This window comes from Danio rerio, chromosome 24 (assembly GCF_049306965.1).
Source record: "Danio rerio strain Tuebingen ecotype United States chromosome 24, GRCz12tu, whole genome shotgun sequence".
NCBI lineage: Eukaryota > Metazoa > Chordata > Actinopteri > Cypriniformes > Danionidae > Danio > Danio rerio.
In genome coordinates, this window is record NC_133199.1 from 16,046,043 (window position 1) to 16,073,411 (window position 27,369).

Below are 27,369 nucleotides of genomic sequence, written 5' to 3' on the forward strand. Positions count from 1 at the left end.
TATCTTTAATACAACCGAGGCAACTCAAACTGCATATTAATCTTACTACTATATGGCACATATATTGATATATCCGATGAGTACTTCTTAAATGTATTCCATTGATTATACCAGCACATCAATAAAACTAAAGCAGTGGTCGGTGATGCAAGACGTCTAACAAAATTCTTACTTTCTCATGTAACTCTGTACATAACAATCATTAAACAGTACAATCAATACACAACTGCAACATAAAATGTGAATATACCTGCATACGTGTAATTCACATGACAAGAAACTTCAATACATGAACTTCAGTTTATTTGTTTTCTGCATAAGAAAAAAGGAGAACCAACACAAAATGAAGGTACAAGTGAGGGGAAAACAAGCTTAATCAATAATCTAGTTTCATAACAAGACTGCCACCATTATTGTTCAATATTCATATCAATGGCATCTCTAAATTCTGAGATGCCATCAAAACCGTTATGAATCAATAATAATCAAAAGTGATGAAAGTACTGAAAAATAGTAAGTAGTACAGTTATAACAAGTGATAATCAAGTGTCAATGAAAAAGTGAAAAGATAATATAAAAGCATTTCTCCATACTCTACCAATATACTCTGAACAGTGCAACACCGTGTGATCCCACGTCCTGCAGCACTGCACTACAAACAACCCAGTCCATTTTCAGTTCATATGAGCTACAACTCAACACTAAGTTAAACAAAAAGACACCTTGCATTTGCTGGGATATCGTGAAAAAAACTGAAACGTTTCAATGAACTTCAAGTGTTCCAAGTTGAGTTGTCTGAAATGCATTTATCTGTAGCTCATGCTTAAATCCTGGACTAGCTCAAAGTGCCAAGGCATGGGAGCTCCTTTGCGGCTTGCATTACGAACACTTCCAATCAAGATTGCTTTTTGGTTTCTTTACTGAGACAAAGCAAGAGAAAGAATAACTTTGGAATATCATTTTCTTAATATAGTTCATTAAAAAATCTTTTTTAGTTTTGCATTTTGTTAAAGTATTAATAGTATCAATAATATAATACAAAATAAATCAAAAAGGAAAAAATCGTCTTTAGTATTTCACGTCCTTCAAATTGCACCTCCTGTTGCCCTGATGAAAAGTTTCCCGGTCCACTAAAGCACCCTGTCTTCTCTCCTGGTGGGTTTTAAGGAAAATACTCAGTATGTTGCAACACAAAATGCTCCATGAAAGAACAAGAAAGCAAAAGATGACAACTCTCTCCCATAACTCTAAAATGCTTTTAGCATAAATAAATGACTTTTGTGTTTCGTTCATAAAGATAAGCTGGAGTTACTCCCTAAAAATTCTAACCAAACGGTTTATCCGGAGGGTAAAAGGAATATAATTTCGATGTTCCCACTAATCCATATAAAATTGTGTTAAGTACAGACTTGACTTTGGCTTCGTGCGCAGCGGCTGGGTCTGATCCATTTTTTTGTCTGTTTAACGATGTGCAATGCAAACCCTTTAAAAATAACATTAAAAGCTGATTAATACTTCATTATAGTTTGACATACAGTAAGATTCCACCATACAACAAAACTGTTTATTTTGCGGAACACGAAAACCTTTAAAAAAAAAAAGAAAAAAAAAAGTTTGAGATTTAAAAAGGGTCAAAGTGCTGTTTGATGACCATCTGACATCTTTCAACGAGAGCTCAGCTGATGGCTATAGGATTGTCATGATGGTTGCTTAAAAATCATCCTTATTTAATGCATCAGAATCCAAAAAACTCTCCCAAACTCTCCATATTCCAGACTTTGCATTATTTCTGCCTTTCCATTTCATTACCATCAATTGTTAGCATAGTCTAGACATGTGTCAACTGAGCCAGAAGGAAAACCTCTGTTTACAGAATACATTTCTTTGAATTAACAAGACGAATGGAGATAAATCAGCTTAGAAACGACTCTTCTATATAGGCTTTAAAACAGGATAAATCAGTACCACAAACATAATTGACAACCCAGAGCACTTTGGTTGAGTTTTTGGGTGCTTCATTACCATAGATTCTCCCAATCAAACAAAGTGTTTGTGTAAATGTGAGTAGAATATTACCCAACTTAATAAGAGTCTAAACCGAGATGAAATCGTGAAAGACGGACCATAATCACACAAGCATTAGCATGTCCATGATTATCATTTCAGTAGATTATTCATAGTAAAATGATGCTGTGGCAATAGGTCATTAAAAGGAGCCCTGTGAGCAAAGACTCTGTATAATAAGAATGTCTCGCTGATATCCAAGAAGAGAGGACAAAGACGGCCATCTGGGCCACTTCGATTTTCGAGCCTCAAAAGAAAATTAGCTTAAAACACCAGCACCCATCTTCTGTCTATTGAAAGCCAACAAGTCTGGTGGGTCCGCAGAGAACACCAGCTTCACTTTATTGTTTTAGCTGGAGCTGCTAGCTGGTGATGGAGTAGAGGACTGGCTGATAATACCGACAGACCCCGTACCAGATCCATTGCTGACCATTGATGCTTGTAGACCAAAGTTAGTGGTTCTCAGAGTGGCAAGATGTCTAGCAGAGAAGACATGATCACGTGCTGCGGCCCTGGATTCAAATTCAGCTCCACAGGCATCGCACTTGCCTATCAGAGTCTCACGGACTGTTGTCTGACCGATGTTGTATGATGGAGCGGGATCCACAACTGTCAGCTGTACAGGTTTGGGCAGGATGGGACGGTTGGCTCGAAGAGCATTGTACTGTAGGTAGCTACCAGAGCTGACATCGATCTTCTTAGAAGGGTCAGAGGGATTAGGAGACTGAGTGGAAAGGTAAGAAGAGATACAAACATTTAGGCAATGTAATTGAAAAGGGAGTCATCCTATTTGTAATATTATAACAGTTGCCACTTGTTTCAAGTATACCACCCAGCCTTCCAGGAGGTGGCAGAAATGTTCACCTGCTTCTAAGTATTCACCTAAAATGGTCCAGCTATTACAGCTGCTATGATTTTACGACTTTACGGTTAAGCAAAGCACTTAAAAAAAAAAAAACGTTCAGTGAGTCAATTGTACTTGTTTGCTGATACATTTAGGTACTTTATTACATGTTGAATTGACAATGCACGGGCAGTATATTAAATTTACACAACCAGATTAAATTATCTCCTTTGGTGTGGAAGAATGTAAATGGAGACAAATAAAAAAAATGACAGAAGTTTTATTTCCAGATTTTCATTTAAGTGATATCAACTACTGTTTACACCAAGCAACTCCTCTTCTTAAAAGTTTTTTTTTCAAATGAGAAAAAACATTTTTGTAATGTTAATTAAATTCATTACATTTGTAAATATTTTACCTTATCTTGTCTTCCACACAATATATATATATATATATATATATATATATATATATATATATATATATATATATATATATATATATATATAGTTGATGATTTATAGGATCACTGTCCTACAGAGTTTAGCTCCTATCCTAATTAAACACGAGAATCACTTTACCAAAACACTAAAATTAAAACTTCAGACATGAAATCTGAGATCAACAGAGCAACTTCACAAAAATACAACAAAATGTCCTTACCATTTTCTCTTGCTGTAGCCTCCAGCGTTTCTCCTTGGCACGAGTATTTTGGAACCATATCTGCACAACCTTTAGTGGAAGCCCAAGCTCTGTTCCGACTGCCTCACACTCCAGTGCATTAGGATGAGCACACGTCTCATAGCAGGACTGCAGGATGGACAGCTGAAGACTGGTTAGGTGGGTTCGAGGTCGTCTTGGGGTGGAGTTCTGCTGCATGTAACTTATTTCTTTTTGGCTTTGACTAGGGGATGCCGTAACCGTCAGAGGGGATGGTGTAGTGGGGGTGGTAGTGGCTGTAGGCCGCTGTGAGCTGAGGCCTAACTGTTCTCTTGAGAGGGTGTTTATTTTGAACGGACCTTTCTGAGGCCAATATTTGAGCCCATTTTGTTTCTGAGAAGCCAAGGCAGCAGGCTTGTTAATTGGCGTAGTGGTCAATTTTGGCACCATAAGGTTTGTAGTTCCAGACTCAAGCCCTCCCTGGCAATGGTCATCCTCTTCATCAGTGTGTTCAGACTCTGCTTGTACCTCTTCAACCTTCCTTTTTGGAGCAGATCGAGATGTAGGAATTCCACTGACAAGCAGAGGAACAGCAACTGGGGTAGTCACTGTCTTAGGGGCTATTTTAACCATTGTAATTGGAGCTACTTCTGTTTTGATCTTTTGAATTAATGGACTGGTTGACACCACCGTGAATGAAGTAGTCTGATTTGGTCTACTTGGACCCTGATGAGGAGCTTTCAGGGGTTCCTTGACTTCTTTTAACTTCTCAATCTTTGGAAGAATATTTCCAGTTTGAGGTTTTGCAGAGGTCCAGCCAGTGGAGGGACTGGTGTTGGATTTAGGAGGGTTTGAGAATATTGGTTTTGAGAGTGGCCAGGTGAACTTTATTAGTGGTTTTCCAACAGCTGCCAAAGTGCCATCACTGATAAAACGGACCTCTCCCTTTCGCTCCCTGGCCCGCATATTCTGAAACCAGATTTGAACCACTTTCTTTGGAAGATTCACCCACTCAGATATTTGTTCAAATTCATGTTTTCCTGGGTTCGGATCTTTGAAATAACATCCATAGAGAATATCAAGCTGGTCAGCATGGATGATGGTCCTAGAGCGTCTCATGTCCCTGAACCTTCTGACTTTTGGCCTCTTTTGATCCTGCTCTTTTTCTCGTTCCTTCTCCTTTTCCCTTTCTATGAGTGATGTTGTAACTTTTTCTGCTGCCCTCATGTACACAGTGCTAGTCTTAGCCAAATTATTGCGATTTATTAAAGTACTGTTAGTGGAAGATGGGATAGCTATGGCAGAATCTGGCTTCACCTGAACAACAATGAGACCTCCATCTGTAGGAACACCAACAGTGGTTGGTCTTAATCCCAGACCATCAAGCAAATGACTTTTTTGTATAGAGGGCCTGTTAGCGGTGGAGACAGATATTGTAGAGCTGTGGTTTTTCCCCATGCTAAGGTCTAAAGCAGACTCACAATCATTACCATTGGATAAGAAGGAGTGTGTGGTTGAAGGTGCATTAAGAGGGTCTGAAAGTGCTGATACTGGTTGAGTGTTTGAAAAGGCTATTTTAGCCCGATCACCTTCAGAAACTCCAACCCCAATAACTGATGAAGGAAGTGAGAGTACATACGGACTGTATAACTGGGTAGAAAGTGGAGCTAACGACAGGGAAATGGGCAATGACTGCAAGATGTTAGCTGGAACACCCTGTTGATCAACTGTGATTGAAAGAGGGGTAGGGGGGTCTGCTTGTGCCTCTAACTGCAGATCAAGATCTAAATCTTGCTTTTCCTGCTTGATCTCCACATCTTCCTTGGCAATCTCACTTTTTCTCCTTTTCTTTTTCATACTCTGTTCATCATCATATTCATCCTCTGCATCTGAGAGGAAGACTGTTGTAGAGCGAAGAACCTTTCCGCCACCACTTGACTTTTCAGGAGTTGGCTCTACCTGTGAAGATTGTTTGATTGGGCTACCTGACTCTTCCCTCATAGAGCTGCTCTGACTTTCTTCATCAGTCACAATAACTGATGTGTAGAACTCTTCATTTTCAGAGTCAGAAGTCAGCAGCAATTCTCTTGGACTTCCCTTACCGATCCTATGTCTCTCCCCACTACTTGACAGGTCAATGGCATGACTACCTGTTGCTGATGGGCTGTGTCCATCTTCACTCTCATCTATCATTAAATTACCTTCTTCCTCCTCCATACTTTCATCATGAAAGCGGTCTAATCTGTCCTTATCTTTGGATTGCCAGGCATCTAAAAACCACTTTCGTACCTCTTCTCCACTTAGCCCTACCTCCCTGCCTAGGGCTTCGCAGTCTTCCCGCTGAGGACTAGATGTTTCAGCATCATCTCGAGACTCTAAGAATGCCCACAGAACCTGGGACTGGAACTCAGTGAGCACAGGCCGTCCCGAAGACAAGAGTAAATGATCTTTAGCACTTCTGTGGCCTGCAAATTGTAAGGCAAAATTAGTGTTGCGAAAGGTATAGTTAGCAGTGCCAGAGCTGTTAATGTTGTGTGAATGTCTGAGACCTTGATTAGGATCTAAAACACATGACAATGGACTTTCATGCTGAAAACCTGGGGTAACTGAAGATTTAGTTACTTTAGAGTTTGCATCTTCCCCCTCACACAAACTTTCATCATTTCCTTCAACATCCATTTCATTTTCTTCATGCTCTTTTTCATCAGCTGTGCCATCGCCCATCATATTCTCACTTTGCAATTGTGTATTCTCATTTTTAAAACACAAGTCTTTTTTCACTCCATCAATATTCCAGTCCTCTTCAGATCTTAGTGACATTTGCTGATCGCAAGGCTCAACCTTTATGCATTGTACTGCCATGTCTTTACTCCTTTCTGCCAACTTGGTGGCCTCCTCTAAACTCATTTTAGTGGCAGGAAGGCCAAATGCAGCCCACTGACTTTGTAAGCCACTGAGTCGTTGAGCCAAAAGAGCCTGTTGTGCTGCACTTAGACCAAGAACTGGCACTGCCTGCTGCAAAAGTTGCTTTGGAGAATCTTGATTCTGGCCCTGGACTTGGGTTTGAGATTGGAGCCCATTCAACACCAAAGGCATGAGCATCTGAGGCTGGGGTATAAGCTGTGGGGTTGCTGCCCCTGGAGTTGCAGATGTTCCAGTTGTGAATAGAGGAGGAAGAATGGAGTGTGGGAGCGAATTTGGGCTGGAAGTCAGAAGAGTGAGAATAGCAGACATTGCTTGTGCAGAGGCCACTGGAGAAGAAAGTAATGAGGGAGCTAACTGAGGCTGCACCTGCTCTCCATCTTTGGTTGTTACTGCTGTTGCAGTCAGGTTTGCTTGGGTGACACAGTTGCTGGTGGAGGTATTAACTAACTGTGTGTTGCTTCCAATAGTGGTTGGAGCCAACCTTGTACCCATGGTTCCAGTTCCTGTATTTGCAGTGGAACTAGGAGTAGCATTCCCAGCACTCCTGCTGCGACTCTGGTGCAACACAGATTTTAAATGACTTTCAAGGGTGATGGCATGATTGTAGGAGACACGACAGATGGCACACTGGTATGGTTTGGTGGAGACGTAAGGTCGAGACAGGAAAGGGATTGAATCACTGTCTTTTACCGTCCCGGTTCTCATTCTCTGAATATGGGTGGTTGAATTATAATGCACACTCAAAGCTGTTCTATTTGGAAATGACTCCAAACATGCATTACACTTGAATCGACTGTTATCAAATTCATAGGCTACACTGTTTTTGCAGACAGATCTGCCATTGCTTACAGATGCATCTGATGTCTTTATAGTTTGCTCCCCGTTGTCCTGATTTGACTCCAGATCCCCCATGTCAATTTCCTCATTTCTCCCTCCCTCAATTTCTTCATCCAGCTCTTTTTCCTCAGAAGAACCACATTTGTCAACTGCATCTGTAGATTCGTTCTCATTTTGGAAAGCCAGTGTGGGGGAATTTCTGTTCTCTGAATTCAGCTGAGATGTGTCATCTGATAAATTGAGAAATAAAATCAAATGTTGGTATGTCTTCTAAAAAAACAAAAAAGCATCTTCAACATGTTAATGCAATAACAGCAGTTTTCTAAATTGCTTTGTAAAAAAAAAAAGATAATTTAATATGTGCAGTCATTCAAAATTTATAAGCATATGAATATAATCCATTTTTGTTGGTAAATTACAATTAAAATATACAAATGTAATTATAGGCCAGGTATAAAATCACTCAGTTTATGTATGGAAATAAAATCCTGATCTAAAAATTAATAGTAAAGAGTAAATAATTTACAACAACTCAATCTTTGAAGGTCTGAAGCTCTACGATTGGAGAAAAAGAAAGGCTAGCTTGGACCACGAGCAGCTTTCATAAAAAAACATTACACCCTTGATTACCACTGACTTTTTTTCACATAAAACTGAAAATTGTCATAATTTACTATCGCTTTGCTTGTTCTAAACTTGTTTGAGTCTCCTTTGTTGAACACAAGCGAAGATATTTTAAAGAAAGCTGAAAACTTGTAATAAGTTACCTCCCTGTTATTTGTGTTTCCTTCTATGGAAGTCTGGGATTTTAGATTTTCAGCTTTCTTCGAAGGATCTTGTGTTCAACAGAAAAAAGAAACTAAGACAGGTTTGGAATAAGTGAAAGGTGAGTAAATAGTGAAAACATTTAATTTTTGGGTGAACTATTCCTAAAGAGTTTTTCGGAAACTATTGAAATGCATGAGAAGTGCAACATGCTATATTCCACTAGTCGCTACCTGTACATTCTCCATTAAAACACTTTTTACCGATGTAAATTTTAAAAGTTGATCAATCCACATTGTAATGTTTAACGGAAAATATTTTAGCCTCTGGCATGCTGGGAGTACAGCGTAAAGAGCGTTTAAAGTTCATTCATATGGAAGTTGAGCCTAAACACCCACGTAATGCACTATGGGATTGAAAGTGGCATGGAGAATGCGTTGAGAGAAGTTAATACATGAGGAAGGTTGGGCATTTCTCAACTTTATGCAAATGTCAAGGGAGCAACAAATTACTGTGAAATATAGGCAAGGCAAGATGTTGACGTATGTTTCAGAGTGTTTGTGAAACTAGATTACTAAGGTGAAATCCCTTACATGAAAAAGTTACTATGAGAATGTAGTCCTTCACACTTTCAGTTTACACAAACATCTTGAATCATGTATGCCTTGATCTTTTCTTGCAAGCGTGTGAATATGCTGTTTATCTTCACCTGAGTAACAGGCATGTTCAGCATTTAATATGATATGCTCCAAAGAAGTAGCGTTGCCAGCTGCACCGAGTACAGATTTGATGCTCTAGTTATGTACCATTAGGGAGAAATTAAAATTTGTGCGAAGCTGGGACTACTCCACAACCTGGACTGAGAATCAGTGATATCCTGTAGATCAGTGGTCCCCTAACCCCCGGGCCGGTACCGATCCACAGATCAATTGGTACCGGTTCACAAAATAAATTAATATTTCTGATTTATATATTATTCGAGTCAAAGCTCTCTTTTATTAAAACAAATAAATAAATTAATTAATAAATATATATATATATATATATATATATATATATATATATATATATATATATATATATATATATATATATATATATATAACAAACACAGAACACCCAAACACGGCGGTGCTTTTTTTTTGTGCTTTTTTCCATAAATAAAACTTGCATTGGAGTAGCAGTAATTATTTGTCAGCTTAGGTCACCTAGCAATCTATGTACACCTACTCCCCCTGCACACTGGTCCGCAGTAAAATTACCAGTAAAAAGACCAGTTCTCATTGATAAAAAGGTCTTGGACCATTGCTGTAATAGAGTTGCACAATTAATCGAAAAAAGTTTGCAATCTCGATTCGACCCCCTAGACCACAGGTGTCAAACTCAGTTCCAAAAGGGCCGCAGCTCTGCACAGTTTAGTTCCAGCCCTAATTAAACACACCTGATCAGACTAATTGAGTCCTTCAGGCTTGTTTAAAGCCTACAGGCAAGTGTGTTGGAGCAGGGTTGGAACTAAACTGTGCATGGCTTCGGCCCTCCAGGAATTGAGTTTGACACCCCTGCCCTAAACCATCTTAATCCAGCATTTCTACGATTCTGCCAATCATATTTTCAAGTTCAGGAGAGAAGAAAAGGCAGCTGCTCGAGTCTTTTCATTGTTTCACACACGATGCTCAGCGACACGGACACCTCCAAATGATGTTAAATGAGTCACGTTGTATTCATAAGGTGTAATTCACCTAAAAATTTTATTTTTGTCTTCATATTATGCTGTATTCACAGCCACGAAATCACACGTGATATGAGCTGCTGACTGTGCGGGTACGCGCCCTACTTAATGATAGACGCGCGCACGTCTACTTTAGTGAACAGAACCTGCATATGCCAGGTTATAAAGTTGTAAATAATATTCAGTTTGTGGCACAGAGTGATCATTTGAGAGCCGCGTGCGAAGTATGAACAGCAGTGAAAGTGAAAACGAAAGCGTGCACATCATTTAAATAATCATATCACATTTAGAGTTATGATGGCGACAAGCATTTGATGTTTTTTCTTTCATAACGAACACACAGTTGTGCATGAAAATAAATGTTTACAGTGTCAGTATAACTACTCCAGCCAATATAATGTTGATTTTACCAGTGAATAAAATGGTCTAATAATGTTGTCAATGACAGATTGCAAACATAGGCCTATATCTCAAACATAATTCAACATCAGAATTATTATAAGTAGAATATAATTATTTTTAGAAACAAGTAGACCTACACATAATATTAATATTGTTGTTTTACCATGTTTGATCTTTATTTTAAGCAACAAAAAAAAAACGTGATTCTCATTTTAGCTAGAATCGTGCCACTCTACTGCTGTAGATAATCAAAACTCACCTGCATGATTTTGAGATTTGGATTCTTCATCTTCAGCAATGGAAGGGTGTTTAGGAGCAGCCTTATGAAAAGAGGAAAACAACTTAAATGCTTGCTCCCAAGTTTGCAATTAAACTGTAAAGATGCAATCTGTAGCTATGTTTCCATCCAAAAATGGGAATGAACTTTATGCGCAAAACTGCATTACTGCATAAAATTTGTGCGAATACAGCAGCGTGAATGCGCGGTGGCGTTTAAAGGTGTCAGACGCGAAGCACAATCATATCTTGATTCTAGAGGTCATTAATAATATAATAACACTAATATTTAAAAAGCAAGGCATTTTAGAATGACCAAAACAACATTTCAGATGTTTTGCAATGTGCTCAGCCTCCTGGTTTGTCCATTTACAAACATTTTTATCACATGTTCTTTTACCTTTTTTAATGCGCATACTGGAGTTTGAGCTGTAAAAGTGTTTCCATCATAGTTTATGCGCATCTTTTCTTATCGAATAAAAGGTTTTTCCTACTCAGTTATGCACATATGTTTTTTTTATGCGCATGATGTCGTTTCCATCAACCGTTTTTTATGCACATATTCAAAATGCGCATAAAAACAGGTAGATGAAAACATAGCTAATGTCATTAATTTCCCTAATACATACAGAGGCTGCACAATCAAAATGTACATTAAACTACATCAAAAAGAAGAACAATAAGGAATGTAAATATACTCACAATAGTCAGTAACTTATCAAGGCAGGCTGGGAGGACACTGTGTTTGTCCGAAAGATGATGAGAGAGATTCTCACGGTCTGCATGACTTTCTTGGCATAATGGGCATAACCACATCGAGCCCTTGTTACTGGCACCTACCAGTGTTTCTTCTGGCTCCTCCTGAAACAAATAAATAAATAAATATTACTTAATTAAGATTTTAACAGGAAATTTAAAAATTAGGTTTGTTATAGCACTTTTTTCAAAAAGTTTCATAAACATAACCCAAAGCTAGTCTTCAAGAGATAGTTCACCCCAAATTGTAAATTGCCATAATGTGTTCAAATTCCACTTGTTCTAAACATGTTGTAGTTTCTTTCTTCTGCTGAACATAAAAGATATTATAACCGGTAGCCATGACAGTGTATTTTTTCCTGTCATGGATGTCAAAGGCACCTGGATTTCAAAAATTCTTCACAATAGGATTTTTTTTAGTTGAACAGAAAATAGAAAACTCAAAGATTTGAAACCACTTTAAGGGCAAGTAAATACTCGTTTGAGGCAAACTATCCCTTGTTAGCTTACCAAAAAAAAGTTATAATCGGTCTGTAATCATTATCATTCTACGATATATCTTTAGAAATAAAAACTAAGAAAACAACTGCAGTAAAGTAAAAATATTTGAAGTAAAATATTATTCATAACATTGCACATATTAATGTCTAGAAGTAAACAACTGTTCAGATCACAAATGTATTTTCAGATTCGCAAAAATAGACTCATTTTGATTAATTGGCTTTGATGCAAGAAAACATTTAGGAACCAGAACACACAAAAAACCTTCATCAAGACATACTGCATCACCAAACTATGCCCTTCACCTAATTGAGCAAATTAACAATGTCTGACACTTTCTTTATATAGGCCATACAATCTGCACTTACACTTGTGCAACACAACAAACCTAATTCAGCTCTATTCTTTCTGCTAGACAACAAACACAGATACCTCGTGGCCTCTTTCTAAATAATGCAGTTAAATACACAATCACTTTATTTTGTCAAATCCCATGTTAAATCAAACCTGATAGCACCCAAAATAATGCATGCATTAATCAGTTCTGCAATAACTAGGCTATTTAACGTCAGAGGAGGCCTAAATGTTGACCTTGACTAGTCTTACAATATGCTGATGTGAGTAAATTCATAGTGTGTGTGTCTGAAAACATGTTGCCTTTTGTGAATTAAGTGACACGGGCTGTAAATAACAGATAATGGGCGCAAATCCCCTGGGATGTTAATGACAGTAACGTCTCTTCAAAACAATAACCTAAATAAATATCACAACAGAGATCTTCGCTGACATCTAAACCGCTTAATATTTAACGTATAATGCAAAAGAAGTCAAAATATACCGTGTTTAGCTTCCTTTATGCATGCCACTGTCAAGTAACGAACAGACATCAAATGCCAACAGTGCTACAATGCCACGCCAATTAGCTTCCCTGCTAGACTGAAAACATGCACTGAATCCTCAACACAAGTACTATTAACTTCTCCCAAAAGTCAAAGACAGACGAACCCATACGCCGCGGGACACCGCCGTTCGACAGCGAGCTCATATGGCCGCCATAACTCTTGATGATTTCGTTAATTAACCCACAGCCTAATTAGCAAGACCCGTGTGCTGTTGAATCAATTGGAAACGGAGAGCTTTAGCCTGCCTCGCTAACACACACATATAAATGCACGCACACACTCACTCTCTCACTCCAGCGTAATCATGACAAATACCCCATTAAAGTGCATCGCACTGCAGTCTGCTGCCCTAATTACCCCCTTTTCCAACTTTAATCGTTGCAAAACGACCGATTTCTTACTTAAAGGGTGATGTTAAATCAAAAGGAGCCGTTTACTCATAAACATTCGTGGCACTTCACATGGCTAACACAGCTAACAACACACTCAACAAATTGGTCAACTAATTATGTATCGCGTATCAAGCCACACATCGCCCACAAACTTCTCAAAGACAGCGAATTTAATCCGCGACAGTACATTAAACACTACAACAATCGGCATGTCCGAGATGCTGCATCCTAAGTCTGCTTTTCTGCACTAATTGAATTGTGTAAATAGGCTTTCGGCTCTCAGATGTAAAACCTCGGTCTTGATTAGTTCTTCGCCCCCCTGATTGTGGCCTGTTGGCCGGGCATTGAGACATTCCCCGCCCGCCGCCCGCTCCACAGCGGAAATTGCGGCCTACATCGACTAAGCTATTTAATTAATGAATTTGGGTCGCTTCCCACAGATGTGTTAAAAAACAAGCCATTTCGCCGTCCCCATTCGGCGTTAATCAACCCCAATACATAGCGATTTGCCTTCTGAGTTCGCCACTCACAATTTAATGTAGTTATTGAGCATCATAAGTCTGTTTTAATAATTGCAGAACGCAGTAATTAGCGATGGATGAAGCGCATTGCTGCTCGAAACGAGCGACGTGCAAACCAACGAGCAGCGAAAGGGGGTGGCGGGGCCAAAATGAGAGACCGAGGCAGAAAAAGTTTGGATTTTAACACTCGAATTGCAACTAAATATTCGCTGTGAAATGCCATGCATCAAATGGTCTATCGTGCTCGGGACGCGATAAGATCCGCATCGCGCCCTCGATCGCAACTTCTTGATCAATTCCTCGTCAACATCGTTTAATTAACACTAAAGCAATTAGCTAAGGCTTTTACCTGCATGGTTGGGACTCCAGCTCACGCTTCCTCTCGCTCTTTAAAACTGAAAAGTTTTCTCTCTCTCTCCCTCCCTCGCTCGCTCGCTTGCTTGCTCACTCACTCCGTCCTCCCTCTCTCTCGCATTGCTCTCCTCTAGTAAACACACGACAGCTCCCCCAAAAGCTGACTGCTCACTCTCTCCAAGAATGCTTTTCTGCCCACTAACGCTTTATTTAATGATTCAACACACCTAAAAGCGTGTTGGAACAGTGTTGTTGTAGTGTCCTCAATTAAGTGATTAAAAATAGTCTAAAGGGTGCAAGTTTAAAAAATAAACAAGATATTATAGATATATATATTAAAATATTACAATATATATATATATATATATATATATATATATATATATATATATATATATATATATATATATATATATATATATATATATATATATATATATATAATACAAAAGAATAAATACATGTATTAATGTTATGTTATGGTGTATACTCAATAAGCAAGCAATACATGTGATTAGATAAATAAAAAAAGCTATGTATAATAAATAGTTGCTCCTGAAAGTAATGTCAATGTGCTTATTAAAGTTATTGTACAAAAGCTTTGACTTTGTTTATTAAATCACTACAAATGTGTCATTACAAAGTCATCAATAGTTTATTTATATATATATTTATATTTTATTTATATTATATATATTTATATTATATTTATATATATACTTATTAGCGCCCCTGTTTATTTTTTTCCCCAAATTTCTGTTTAATGGAGGGAAGATTGTTTCAGCACATGTCTAAGCATAATAGTTTTAGAAATCTATTTCTAATAACTGATTTATTTTATCTTTGACATGATGACAGTAAATAATATTTTACTTGATATTTTTCAAGACACTTCTGTACAGTTTAAAATGTCATTTAAAGGCTTAACTAGGTTAATAAGGTGAACTAGGCAGGTTAGGGTAATTAGGCAAGTTATTGTATATCGATGGTTTGTTTTGTAGACTATTGAAAAAAAAAATTGCTTAAAGGGGCTAATAATTTTGTCCCAAAATAGTTTTTTTTTAAAATTCAAACTACTTTTATTCTCGCCGAAATAAAACAAATAAGACTTTCTCCAGAAGAAAAAAATATTATCAGACATAATGTGAAAATTTCCTTGCTCTGTTAAACATTATTTGGGAAATATTTAAAAAAGAAAAAAAATTCAAAAGGGGGCTATGAATATATATATATATATATATATATATATATATATATATATATATATATATATATATATATATATATATATATATATATATATATATATATATATATATATATATATATATATATTAAGATAAACAAGCACACACACACTCACACACGGAGAGAGAGAGAGAGCGAGAGAGAGAGAGAGAGAAAGAGAGAGAGAGAGAAATTTTCCAGTCTGTGAAATATACAATTTAATCTCATTTATTGTTTTATTTATTTCTATTATTTATTTACTTATATTTTTATTATTATTATAAAAATACTATATATTATAATACTATACTACTATTTAATGTGTTTACTATCGTATATATATATATACGTGTGTGTGCGCGCGCGTGTGTGTGTGTGTGTGTGTGTGTGTGTGTGTGTGTGTGTGTGTGTATGTATGTATGTCCTTTTGTAATGTAAACTTTATAAATGCTTTGGAAATACATTTGTATCATTTGTCATGCCAATAAAGTTGTTTACAATAGTTATGAGTAAAATTTAAAGCTTCTTTGTTTTTTGAACATGTATTACATATTTAGATATTTTTGAAAATAAATGAAAATTAAATGTTTTCAAAGCATTACATGTTTTCAGCAACAGATGTTGTCATTTAGATATTTGATGGTTTATTGCACACAATTTAAAAAATAATAATAATTCACCAATTGCCAAATTCTGTCATTTTCAAAACAACAATTTTGTTGAAACCCATACTAATCATTCGAGTATTTTTTTTTCTTTTAAGTCATTGCTCAATATTTTATTTAATAATATAATATTAATCCATTAATATTTTATGAATTTCTGAACTATTCACACTGCAAATGAAATTTTCTGTTATTTGATAAGAATGCTGGTATTTGTTTCGCAAATACAAATCCAATTATATTTATGTACATTAAAAACAATATACATAGTTACATTTTATGCAAAGCATCTATTACAACATCATATGTTTATTAAATCGTTTTCTTTTTGGCTTAGTCCTTCATATTATAAAGAACATTTTGAAGGACAAAAGCAAAAACAATGGTCCCAATGTTTTTCTTGTTTTACATTTTTAATTTCCATAGCTTCCGAAGAATCCAAAAAGAGACACTTATTGATAAATAATGTTATGACAGCTGTTTTAACATTAAGTGATGATCAAATTGCCTTTTGTTACAGTTATGAATTATTTGATAACAAGCAGGAAATGTTCATGGGCCAATGACATGTCCACATTGAAATTGTCTATATATAAAATATAAATATATTTTCGTCAGGAAGTAATTTTTTTTTATAAATTTGTTTTTAATTCACCACTTGAAATACATTAACAACATATGTCATCATTCAAATAACAGCAGTCCAGGGGTTTTCAGTCATTTAGTCCAAGACACATGCCAAGTCCTTCATCAAAGTCCTTGGTCTTATTGCTTTTAAGTGTGTTGATCCCTCAACAGACTCAAAATACATTTTCATTTCAATTTTAAATGCAGAGAAAAAAGGTTTACTCTTACAAAACTTGCTTTGTGAATATGACATTTGGCCAACAAAACAATAATGTTTATAAAAAATATTATTTTCCTTTTCACATTAAACCAAAGATAACATTCTAGTATGTAAATTCGAATATGCCTTCACATAATCTTTTATAAAATCAAGAATGGCGACGAGGTGCCGTGCCTCACAGCAAGATTGTCGCTGGTTCGAGCCTTAGCTGCTGGGTCAGTTGGCGTTTCTGTGTGGAGTTTGCATGCTCTCCCTGCATTCGCATGGGTTTCTTCCGTGTGCTCCGGTTTTCCCCTAACAGTCCAAAGATATGCGGAACAGGTGAATTGGGTAAGCTAAATTGTCTGTAGTGTGTAAGTGTGAATAAGTGTATGGGTGCTTTCCAGAGATGGGTTGCAGCTGGAAGGGCATCTGCTACTTAAAACATATGCTGAATAAGTTGCCGGTTTATTCCGCTGTGGCGACCCCAGATTAATAAATGGACTAAGCCGAAAAGAAAATGAATGAATGAAAATCAAGAATATCATACCAAAATGTCATTAAATGAGGGTTCGTCAGGAAGTGCTTTTTTTGTATAACAGAAAGGTACATTCGGTACACAATTTACAATAATAATCATTAGATTATTTACATTGTTACATTATTTAGATAATTAAAATAGAAAAAGCCAACAAAAATCAAATAAAAGTCAAACTATAATAAAGAGATAACAATAGGTCATCTGATCTGATGATAGACATATACTAGAGAAGAAACTGAGTGAAAGGGGCATTCGTCAGGAAGTACTACGTTATATGTGTTGCGCTGCTGCCCGAAAATGTGCCTGACTAGAAAAACTGCAGAGGACCCTGATTCCCCGTCTGCCCTCATTACACTGATTGATCGGTAAGGTTTGTACAGTCTGTTTGATATTATGTTGTCGTGACTGTTCCAACCGTGTTTTATCTGCAGTTGTAGTTACGGTATAATTACCACTGTCTGAAGTAAACCATTTATGAACATGCCACCGGGTTTTTTGCTCTTTTCTGTCTTAAAACATAACGAGGTTCCTACAGAGACTAATGTTATTATCTTTTGCTCTATTTTTAAGTACTATACTTTTAACGTTACGTCTTTACTAATAAACAATACTGATAAACACTCTACAAAGTACTTTGCTAAATTATTATTGTTCATTTTGTTCTGTTTTGCAGAAAGTCACTGGTTTACATGGGAATTTTAATTGTGTCTTGGTGTTTTTTATATCCCAGTACCAAAATGACTGTAGAAGTGGAAAGAAAATTCGTGTGTGATGCAGAAATTATGAGGAAACTACAGGATATTGGAGGTGTGTTTTAAATATTTTGATAATCCGAAACCTTTTTTAAGTAGTTTATACGGGCTAATAATTCTGACCTCAACTGTATATACAGTTGAAGTCAGAATTATTAGCCCCCCTGTTTATTTTTTTCCAAAATTTTTTTGAGAAGATTTGTTCAACACATTTTTAAACATAATAGTTTTAATAACGTAAGTTTGCTTTTTCTTTCATGTTTGTTTTTTTTTAATTATTCTATCCAGGGCGGCATTTATTAAATGTAAAAAATTGTTTTAAAAAGTAATACAATTTTAAATAAATGTTTAAAAGGAAATTATTACTCCAGTCAGTTCAGTTATTGCTTTTATTACTTTTACCATTAATAATAATAATATTAATAATAAATAATAGAGTGATTTCTAAAGGATCATGTGACTCTAAAGACTGGAGTATTGAGGCTGAAAAATCATCATTAAATCCCCGGAATAAATGATTAAATTAAATTATAAACTGCATTAGAAAAGTTATTTTATAGTGCAATAACATTTCAAAATTTTACAATTTGTACTGTATTTTTGATGGAAATAAATGCAGCCTTTGTGAGTAAGTGAAGCTTATTTTAAAACATTTAAAAATCCTACTGACCCCAAAATTTTGATCAGTAATATACAAGAATGTGTATTAACTAGACTTTAATTATTCATTCATTCATTCATTCATTCATTCATTCATTCATTCATTCATTCATTCATTTGTTCATTCTTGCATGAATCATTCCACAGTATCCTGAATATGCAGGAAAAAGTACAGCGGTTTTCCACTTCATTTGTTTCTTTCTATATTTTTCTGCCTCTCCACAGCCGAATGCGTTGGTGAGCGAGAGTTTGGAGACCAGTACTTTGACTCTCCAGATTTCCTTCTCACGCTGAAGGATTTCTGGCTGAGATGCAGAGACGGACAGTGGGAGTTGAAAAGCCCTGCAGTTTCAGAAGCTCCAGCTGAGACGCTCTGCACTCGATACAGAGAGATAACCAGCCTGCCTGTGATTCAATCAGAAGTCAGCAAGATTATCAGAGAATCAAACTGCTCACAAAGGAAACAAATTGGCCAAACTGAGGACACGCCGATCTGTTCGACAGGAGACACAAAGTGGCTGAATGAGCTCGGTCTGGTGTGTTTTGCTGAGTTTAGGACTCAGCGTTGCTCTTATGTGCTGGAGAGGGAGGACGGAGCGGTGCGGGTGGATCTGGACCGGGCTGATTTCGGTTATTGTGTGGGGGAAATTGAGGTGTTGGTGCCTGAAGGAGGAGACGTGAATGCAGCTCTGCAGAGTATTACAAGCATTGCTGAACAGCTGGGTGAGATTGTGTGTGTGTGTTAGTGTGTAAATGCAGCCATAGTGATATTGATCATTCTTGTTTTATTATTTTATTGTTTAACGGAGAGATGTTTTCAACACATTTCTAAACATAGCAGTTTTAATAACTTATTTCTAATAACTCATTTATTTTATCTTTGCCGTGATGACAGTAAATATTATTTGACTAGAAATTTTCCAAGACACTTCTACACAGCTTAAACTGACATTTAAAAGCTTAACTAGGTTAATTAGGTTAACTAGGCAGGTTAAGGTAGGCAAGTTATTGTATAGTGATAGTTTGTTCTGTAGACTACTGAAAAAATATAGCTTAAAGTGGCTAATAATTTTGAACTTAAAATGTTTTTTAAAAAAAATAGAAACTGCTTTTATTCTAGCCAAAATAAAGCACATAAGACTTTCTCTAGAAGAAAAAAATATTATCAGACATACTGTGAAAATTGTCTTTCTCTGTTAAACATCATTTGGCAAATATTTAAAAATAGAAAACAAAATTCAAAGGGGGTAGGGTTAGTGTTTACAGTTTTTTTATGGTATATTTAGTAATAGTTTATAGTATATTAGTATTTTACTCATTTTAATCTTTGTAATTTTATAAGTATTTTATGTTATGTTATAAATTATGTTTATTATTATAATAATTATTAATTATTATTAATTGTATCAGGTCTATATTAAGTTCTTGGAAAAACTTTTTGTTCTTGTGTCAGTTATCTAATAATAACCCAAGCTTATTATTTAGTTTAATTTTTAATTTTATTTGAGGTAACACTACCTCAAAGGAACATATTTTTATTTATTTTGTTAGTTTGAGTACTAGTTATCTTTAATAAACCTTATTATAATGTACATATCAAAATTAGATTTCAGCTGCCGATAATAAACTATGGCAAAAAATATTTAATTGGTCATTTAATTCTATAATAAAAATATTTATTTAATATTTATTTCGAGTAACACATTTGAGCAATTCCATGCAAATGTCAAACTTGCTTGCCATGAAAAAAATAAATAAATCAGTTTTTACCCATATAGCAAAATTCTACATATATATATATATATATATATATATATATATATATATATATATATATATATATATATATATATATATATATATATATATATATATATATATATATATATATATAGTAAAAAAAATGTTCCAATCAAAAATGTTCCAATTTCACATCTGTCACTACAAGGCTATTCCTTCATTAATGCAAATATGTAACATAAAATAAAATCAGTGATTTTTGTTCTATAGAGAGCCAACTGTTTTTATTAGCATTGTTTCTTTTTGGGGTTGTGCATTGGGGAGTTTAATTAATAGAATTTTTACAGAGTACACTTTGCTGTATACTGTAAACTTGCTAACGTTTTTGGTCACATCCATAATGTAGGTTTATTTTCCTAATTTAAAATATTTACAGATTGATATTTTTCTGATCCCATAACTCTGTGGTTTGTTTTGGAAAACATTAACAGATGTTTCAATATAATGTTAACATGTACTTTTATGTGAATTTATGTTTTGAGTTTTTACTGTAAATGTACATCAGTAATGCTGGAATTGCTCAGTTTTACTGTAAGTTAAGTACTTTTTTTTTTTGTTAAAAAATGAACATCTAATATCAGCTTTAATAAAAACATAGTTGAGTGGATGAAATGCCTATTTAATAATAGTTCATCCAAAAAAGAAAATTAAAAAGTTAACATTTGTTCAAATAATTTGCATGGTTTATATTTTTGTTTTAGTTTAGTTTACAATAATCAACTTTGCTGAAACATGAAAAATTGTTATCAGCTGCATAATAATAAACCATAAATGTTGAAATTCTTCATTTATTCTTTTTGATCGTTTATAGTATATTAGTTATTTACTCATTTTAATTATTGTAAGTTTTTAAAGTATTTTATATTATGTTATGTTATAAATTGTTTATTATTATTATTATTATTATTATTATTATTATTATTATTTATCCATTGTATTAGGTCTATACTAAGTTCTTGGAAAATAGCTGAAAATATTAATTCATTAATTCATTCAACACTAATTTAAAAAAAAACTTTATTTTGTTCTTGTTTCAGTTAACTAATAATAACCCAAGCTTATTATTTAGTTTTATTTGTAATTTTACCATTTATATTTTTATAATTTTAGTTTAGTTCACAATAATAAACTTTGCTAAAACATATAATATTGTTATCAGCTGCATAATAATAAACCATAAATGTTGAATCTCTTCATTTATTATTTTTGATCTCAAGTAACAAACTTTTATGCGTTTAATATTTTGCTAATAGAAGTAAAGAAATATAATGTTAAATCAACCTCTTTTAATATGATTATAATGTGTTTTTGTTGTGTTTTTCCACAGGTTTGAACTCTGAGAAGAAAGTAAAGGGAAAAATGGATGTTTTTCTTCAAAGAAATCGACCAGATCATTACAACAAACTTCTTAGTGCTCATATTTTATGAGGTAGCTCTTTTGTAACATTGAAAGTTTTTAACTGATTAAGTTATGGAAACTTGCACTAATGCTCATATTTTCATGAGCAAGTAATATCTGTTAATATAATGTATGGCGTGATAATAATAAATTTGCTCTGGTCTTGTCAAAGGGAAATACACATAAAAACAGGCAACAAAAGGTATAGTTTGTGACATTATGATGTTTGTGGTTATTGCCAAATAAAGCAGGTATCTGACATGGTTTGTTTTTGGCAATTGTTTGAGAGGGTGTTTTTATGCTCCTGTTACATCACTGTGAGGTATTTATGTTTGTTTATCTAACAAATATGGACTTGCTTTTAAGAGCCAGTTGATTTGATTACATTAGAAATTGCAAAATGTTAAGTTTAAATATCCATGGGAAACATTGTTTTAGTAAATGTTCAGTGATTTGCATACATTTCTTGCACAAAAATGTAGTCGGGTTCAACATTTGTGTTGAATATTTTTCAGGTTTTTAAAGAAGATTATTGTTTATTTAATATTTATTTATTTTTAAAGTTATAATTAGTGTTTAACAAGACCATACATAGTAGGTATACAATACAACATAGGAAAAATTAGACTGTCTTTTTCTTATTTTCCCACTATCACCCCAAAATAAAATAAACATAATTTATAAATAAAAAAAACATATCCTCTAAAAGAAAAAAAAAATTAAAATAGTTTTTTTGTTAATACATTTTTTTCAGTTTTTATAGAATAAATATGCTATGATCAAGCAATTTAATGTTGGAGGGGAAATTTATAACTCATTGCAGAAGGAAAGCTCATTTTGAGAGAACTACCTTTTAAAATATGTTTTGTAACAACTTTAAAAAGGAAAAAGTGCAAAAAAAAAAAGGAAAATAGTTTCACCATTTACAACTACATGTATCGTCTCACTTTATTTTTAAAATATTAGCTGGGGAAATGTTTATTTAAGGTTAAAAAAAAATCATGTATTTTATGAAAATATGAAATGTAACAGTGTGTATAATAGTAGTTTCTAACTTTCAGCATTGACCAGAGCAGATTGTCTTTGGGATTCAGTGTTTGTTCAGCAGAGGGCGCAGTTCACTTTCTCTTCAGCTGTTCTCTCAGTCATCCTGCAGAGGGCGCTGTGTTCCTGAAAAATCATTTGCAAGATCATTATTACAGTCGGCTTTCACGCCAGCTGTTGGGTAACTACTGAAACCAAGTAGAAATGATTAGAATAATCTTTATTCATCAGTGTGATGAGTTATAATCAGTTGATTAATCAGATCAGTTATTTCAGTATTGTATATCATTATGTGGTGGATGCACATTTTCATTCAGAAATGTTTGTGCATGAAATTGTTAATATTTAATTTTAATAAAAACTGAAATATTAGGCTAAAAAACATAAATAATAAAAATGCAAGCTTAATATTGTTATATTTAATAAAAAAAATATATAATAGTTTTAAATATGAAATTATAAATATGAAAATCGTACAAGATGGTGTAATTGAAATGTTTTGGATACAGTTTTTTTAACATCACTTGTTAGATCTTTATTAAGCACTACAATGATTAAAAAAAAATTTGTTATACAATAAATGTAAAACTGCAATGATTTGATACAGAAAGTGCTTAAAATATGAACATATATATAGTGAATTACAAATTATGAAAATAATGTATTATATGTACTAAACAATGTATTATATGTATTAATATTTATTGTTTTGTATTATAATTATATGTCAATTAAAAATAAAATACTATGCTAAATTAATGTTTGCATTATTTTGTTATATTTATAGCAAATGACATATATTAATATTGTAACGTTTAAAATAATAATTTTTAAATGTTTATATACTAATTTTAACATTAATATATATATATATATATATATATATATATATATAGATATATATATAGATATATATATAGATATATCTATCTATCTATCTATATATATATATATATATATATATATATATATATATATATATATATATATATATATATATTTTTTTAAACAATATTAATATGTCTTTTGCTTTAAATATAACAAAATAATACAAAAAAACATTAATTTTGTGTAGTATTTCATTTAAAATTATGAAATATAATAATTTAATATAAGGCATAAATAATTCCGATTGGTTAGGCTAAGTTACCAGTAGTGTGTGTGAGTGAGTGTGTATGGATGTTTCCCAGTGATAGGTTGTGGCTGGAAGGGCATTCACGATGTAAAACATATGCTGGATAAGTTGGCGGTTCATTCCGCTGTAGCTGTGGTGACCCCAGATTAATAAAGGGACTAAGCTGAAAAGAAAATGAAGAAAATTACAATATAGTATGATAATATTATGCATAACAATGTCAAAACTAAACGAAAAAGTAAATTAGAACCCAGAAGCGCTAAACTAAATGTGCAAATATTCTCTTAACGCATGCTACCATTATTAACAACAACAAGCACTAAATATTCTATAGGTAAATTCAATTTCTCTAGATTTTATATTTATATTTATTATATTATTTACTATTTAATAACAAATTTTCATCAAAAAAAGTAAAATTTCACCCATTCCTCTTAGCTAATCTCCGAACTGCCGGAAGTACTTTTAGCTTAGCTTAGCATAAATCATGAAATCGGACTTGACCATTAGCATCTCATCTAAAAAAGGTGTTTCCATCATTTTTCTATTTATAGCTTGACCCTTCTGTAGTTACATTGCATACTAAGACTGACGGGAAAGGAAAAGGTTTTAAATAGGTTGAGTAGGCTTGGAACTACCTGCTGCAGTCATGGTACGGCAGCAGATTTCTTTGATTATTATACCAGAATGAGAGTATAGTTCCTATATCGGCCTACAAAAAAAGCAACTTTTCATTTCCATTTAGTACACAATGTAACTACACAAGTGTCAAGCTTTAAATAGGAAAATTATGAAAATGCCTCTTTTGAGTGAGATGCTAATGGTCTAATCTGATTCCATTTATTATGCTAAGCTAAGCTAAACGCACTCCCTCAAGACCCAGAGATCAGCTAAATGGATTAAAAAATGATGAAACTCAACTTTTTATCTTTAGATCATTTGTAAAATTATACTATTTCCAAAAAAAGTGGACTGTTCCCTTAAAAAAACACAAAAGAAAGGTCATGAAGGCCAGCAGCTCGCATGCAAGGCTGAAATAAAAGCGAGCTGGTATGCTGGAGGTATTTATTTCAGCAGCCTGAAGTGAAGAGAGAAGCGTTTTATGAGAAATGTTAGCTGAGCTGGAACATGACACTCACTTTAAAGTGCAAGCAGAAGACTCTTACGTTCAGATTTCTATTATTTTACACTGATATTCCTGATAAATAAAGCATTGTGCAGGCATTGAAAGGATACAATTAAAGTGCCTTTATTTCAGAGGAACCTTCAGATGAGAACCGAGTGACAGATGTGTATTTTTCTCATCAAAACCAGCAGGTTGCCTTGTAATCTTTCGCTCATAAAAGCTGTCGTTTTGCTGTGAAGAATCCCACACATGCATTCATTCACACGCAGGTCTCATACGAGCTTCTCTTTCTGTTTGTGAACAATCATTGACCTTGCTGTCTTCTCCCACACTTCCACAGGTGATCAGATGAAGACATGTGCACTTCTCTTTCTCTCACTGCAGCTGCTTTACACTATTTTTGTTTGGCTTTGGCAGACGTGGTGACTACAATCTTTTCACACACAGAGAAAGGCCCATTCAAACGCACACACAAGCTCACAGAAATATGGATTAAAGGGCCAAGAAGCCATTGTAAAAAGTTGGCAAGGCAGCGTTTTTTTTTGTTTAGTTTTTTTTTAGTTTTTTGTTTTTTTGCTGTGCTTTTTAGACATTTGAATGAATTTAGATGGAATTCAGGCTTTTGTTTTCTGTTTACTTGACAGTTCTTATAAGAATGTAAACTCTGATTTCTTTCTCCGAGACGTTTGTGATTTAAAAACTCTCAATTAGGATTTTTATCTAAGAAATGTGTGATTAAAAAAAAATCAAAATCTATATTTTTATAAAGATTTTAGAGAATAATTTCCAATTCTTATTTTCAAAAAACTCTGTGATTAACTTGTAAATTAGATTTTAGATCTACTCAATTGTGTAATAAAACAAACAATTTTGATATATTATTCCTAAAATTGTGTAATAAATATGGATGACTTTTTCTCAGAATTGCAAGTTTTTTTCATTGGAATTCTAAGAAATGTCAAGAATTGTTCATCATTATTAGTCAGCCAATTCGAATGGTATCACTCGATTAAATGTCCGTTATCAGTGGTTATCAGCTGATAAATATGGGCCAGTAGGGCCTTCTGCACCTACTGGTTGGCTCAGAAGGCTGTTATCATCCATAGTTAATCAGTTGTAGATCCTATACACCTGGGGCAGGAAGTAAACGATAATTATTTATATTATTTATTAAATTTCCCGTTAATTGTATTTTATTAACGTCTACCCCAACCCTAACCCTAAACCCAACCATAACAGTAATGTAAAAACAGATCTGGATCTGGAGTCTTCTCTATAAGTAAAACTGATTAACCATGTTGATGGTTGATAACAGTCTTCTGAGTCTACTAGAAGGTGCAGAAGACCCCTTCTGGCCCATTTCTTTCAGCTGATAACCACTAATAAGGCCCATTTAATCGAGTGATAACATTCAACTCGGCTGACTAAAATGTGTATTAATGATGGACAATTCTGACATTTCTTAGAATTCCATTATAAAAAATTTGCAATTCTGAGAAAAAGTGAGTGTCTTAAGTAATAGAATATCAGAATTGCTTGTTTTGTTTTGACATTTTTTCCAGAATTGCATGAAATCTCTTAATTTTGTGATAACCCATAATTGTTGTATTTTTTTTGTCAGAATTGCATAATTAATAAAAATGTGTCATTCTTTTTTTCTAAAAATTGTATGATCAAAAACTCATAATTCTGACTTTTTTTTTGTCTAATATAAAAGTATAGACTTTAATTTCTTTCAAAAACTTTTCTTAATCTTCTGATTAACAACTCACAGTTTTTAATTTTTCCAAGCATTGTGTGATAAAAATCTTAAATGTATATTTTTACAAAAATATTTGAGAATATTAGATTTTTAATAAAACAAGAAATTCTAATATTTTATTCCTTAAAAATGTCTAATAAAAATAGACAATTAGAATTTTCGACAGAATTGCATTAAAACTCTTTGTGTAAAAACTCATAACTTCATGTAATAAAATTGTGTAATAACTCATAATTCTTTGAAAAATGATTAGTTTTTAATGATTAAATATGTGCTATATCAAAAACAATTCATTGTAACATTTTCCCTCAGAATTGCAGGATAAAACAAGCAATCCTGCACTGTAAAACCCAAAATGTTAAGGTAACTAAAACGTTTGAGGAAACTGATTGCAACAAACCATTTAAGTTAAAAAACGAATCTATATGAGTGCTGTGAACTTGCACCATTTAAGTTGAAGTAATGAGGTATTTAATTAAGTCATTACCTTCAACACTGAGTTCA

The 27,369-nt window shown here is 33.9% G+C and overlaps 2 protein-coding genes across 14 annotated transcripts; one reads left to right on the forward strand and one right to left on the reverse strand.

The window, feature by feature from the left end:
• Positions 1-286: 286 nt before the first annotated feature.
• zfhx2 (zinc finger homeobox 2) lies at positions 287-13,971 on the reverse strand. Of its 4 annotated transcripts, none has more exons than XM_001335046.9 (5): positions 13,924-13,971; positions 11,205-11,363; positions 10,486-10,546; positions 3,572-7,560; positions 287-2,788 (listed from the first exon to the last, which is right to left on the reverse strand). In XM_001335046.9, exons 1-5 carry the CDS (start codon positions 13,927-13,929, stop codon positions 2,414-2,416), a joined length of 4,590 nt encoding a protein of 1,529 aa, XP_001335082.5. In that variant the 5' UTR covers positions 13,930-13,971; the 3' UTR covers positions 287-2,413. The 4 variants fall into 4 exon arrangements, with proteins under 4 accessions (XP_001335082.5, XP_073796803.1, XP_021325971.1 ...); XM_073940702.1 differs by having other exon boundaries at positions 13,584-13,971; XM_021470296.3 differs by having other exon boundaries at positions 12,765-13,971.
• Positions 13,972-17,482: 3,511 nt separating this feature from the next.
• Positions 17,483-26,768, forward strand: thtpa (thiamine triphosphatase). 10 transcript variants are annotated; one of them, XM_073939918.1, is made up of 5 exons: positions 17,526-17,629; positions 17,918-17,994; positions 18,825-19,322; positions 21,727-21,828; positions 25,444-26,768. In XM_073939918.1, the coding sequence occupies exons 2-4, from the start codon at positions 17,925-17,927 to the stop codon at positions 21,825-21,827; spliced, it is 669 nt and encodes a 222-aa protein (XP_073796019.1). In that variant the 5' UTR covers positions 17,526-17,629; positions 17,918-17,924; the 3' UTR covers position 21,828; positions 25,444-26,768. The 10 variants fall into 10 exon arrangements, with proteins under 10 accessions (NP_001373559.1, NP_001373558.1, NP_001373560.1 ...); XM_073939916.1 differs by having other exon boundaries at positions 17,526-17,557; positions 17,861-17,994; XM_073939917.1 differs by having other exon boundaries at positions 17,526-17,557.
• The last annotated feature ends 601 nt before the right edge of the window (positions 26,769-27,369 follow it).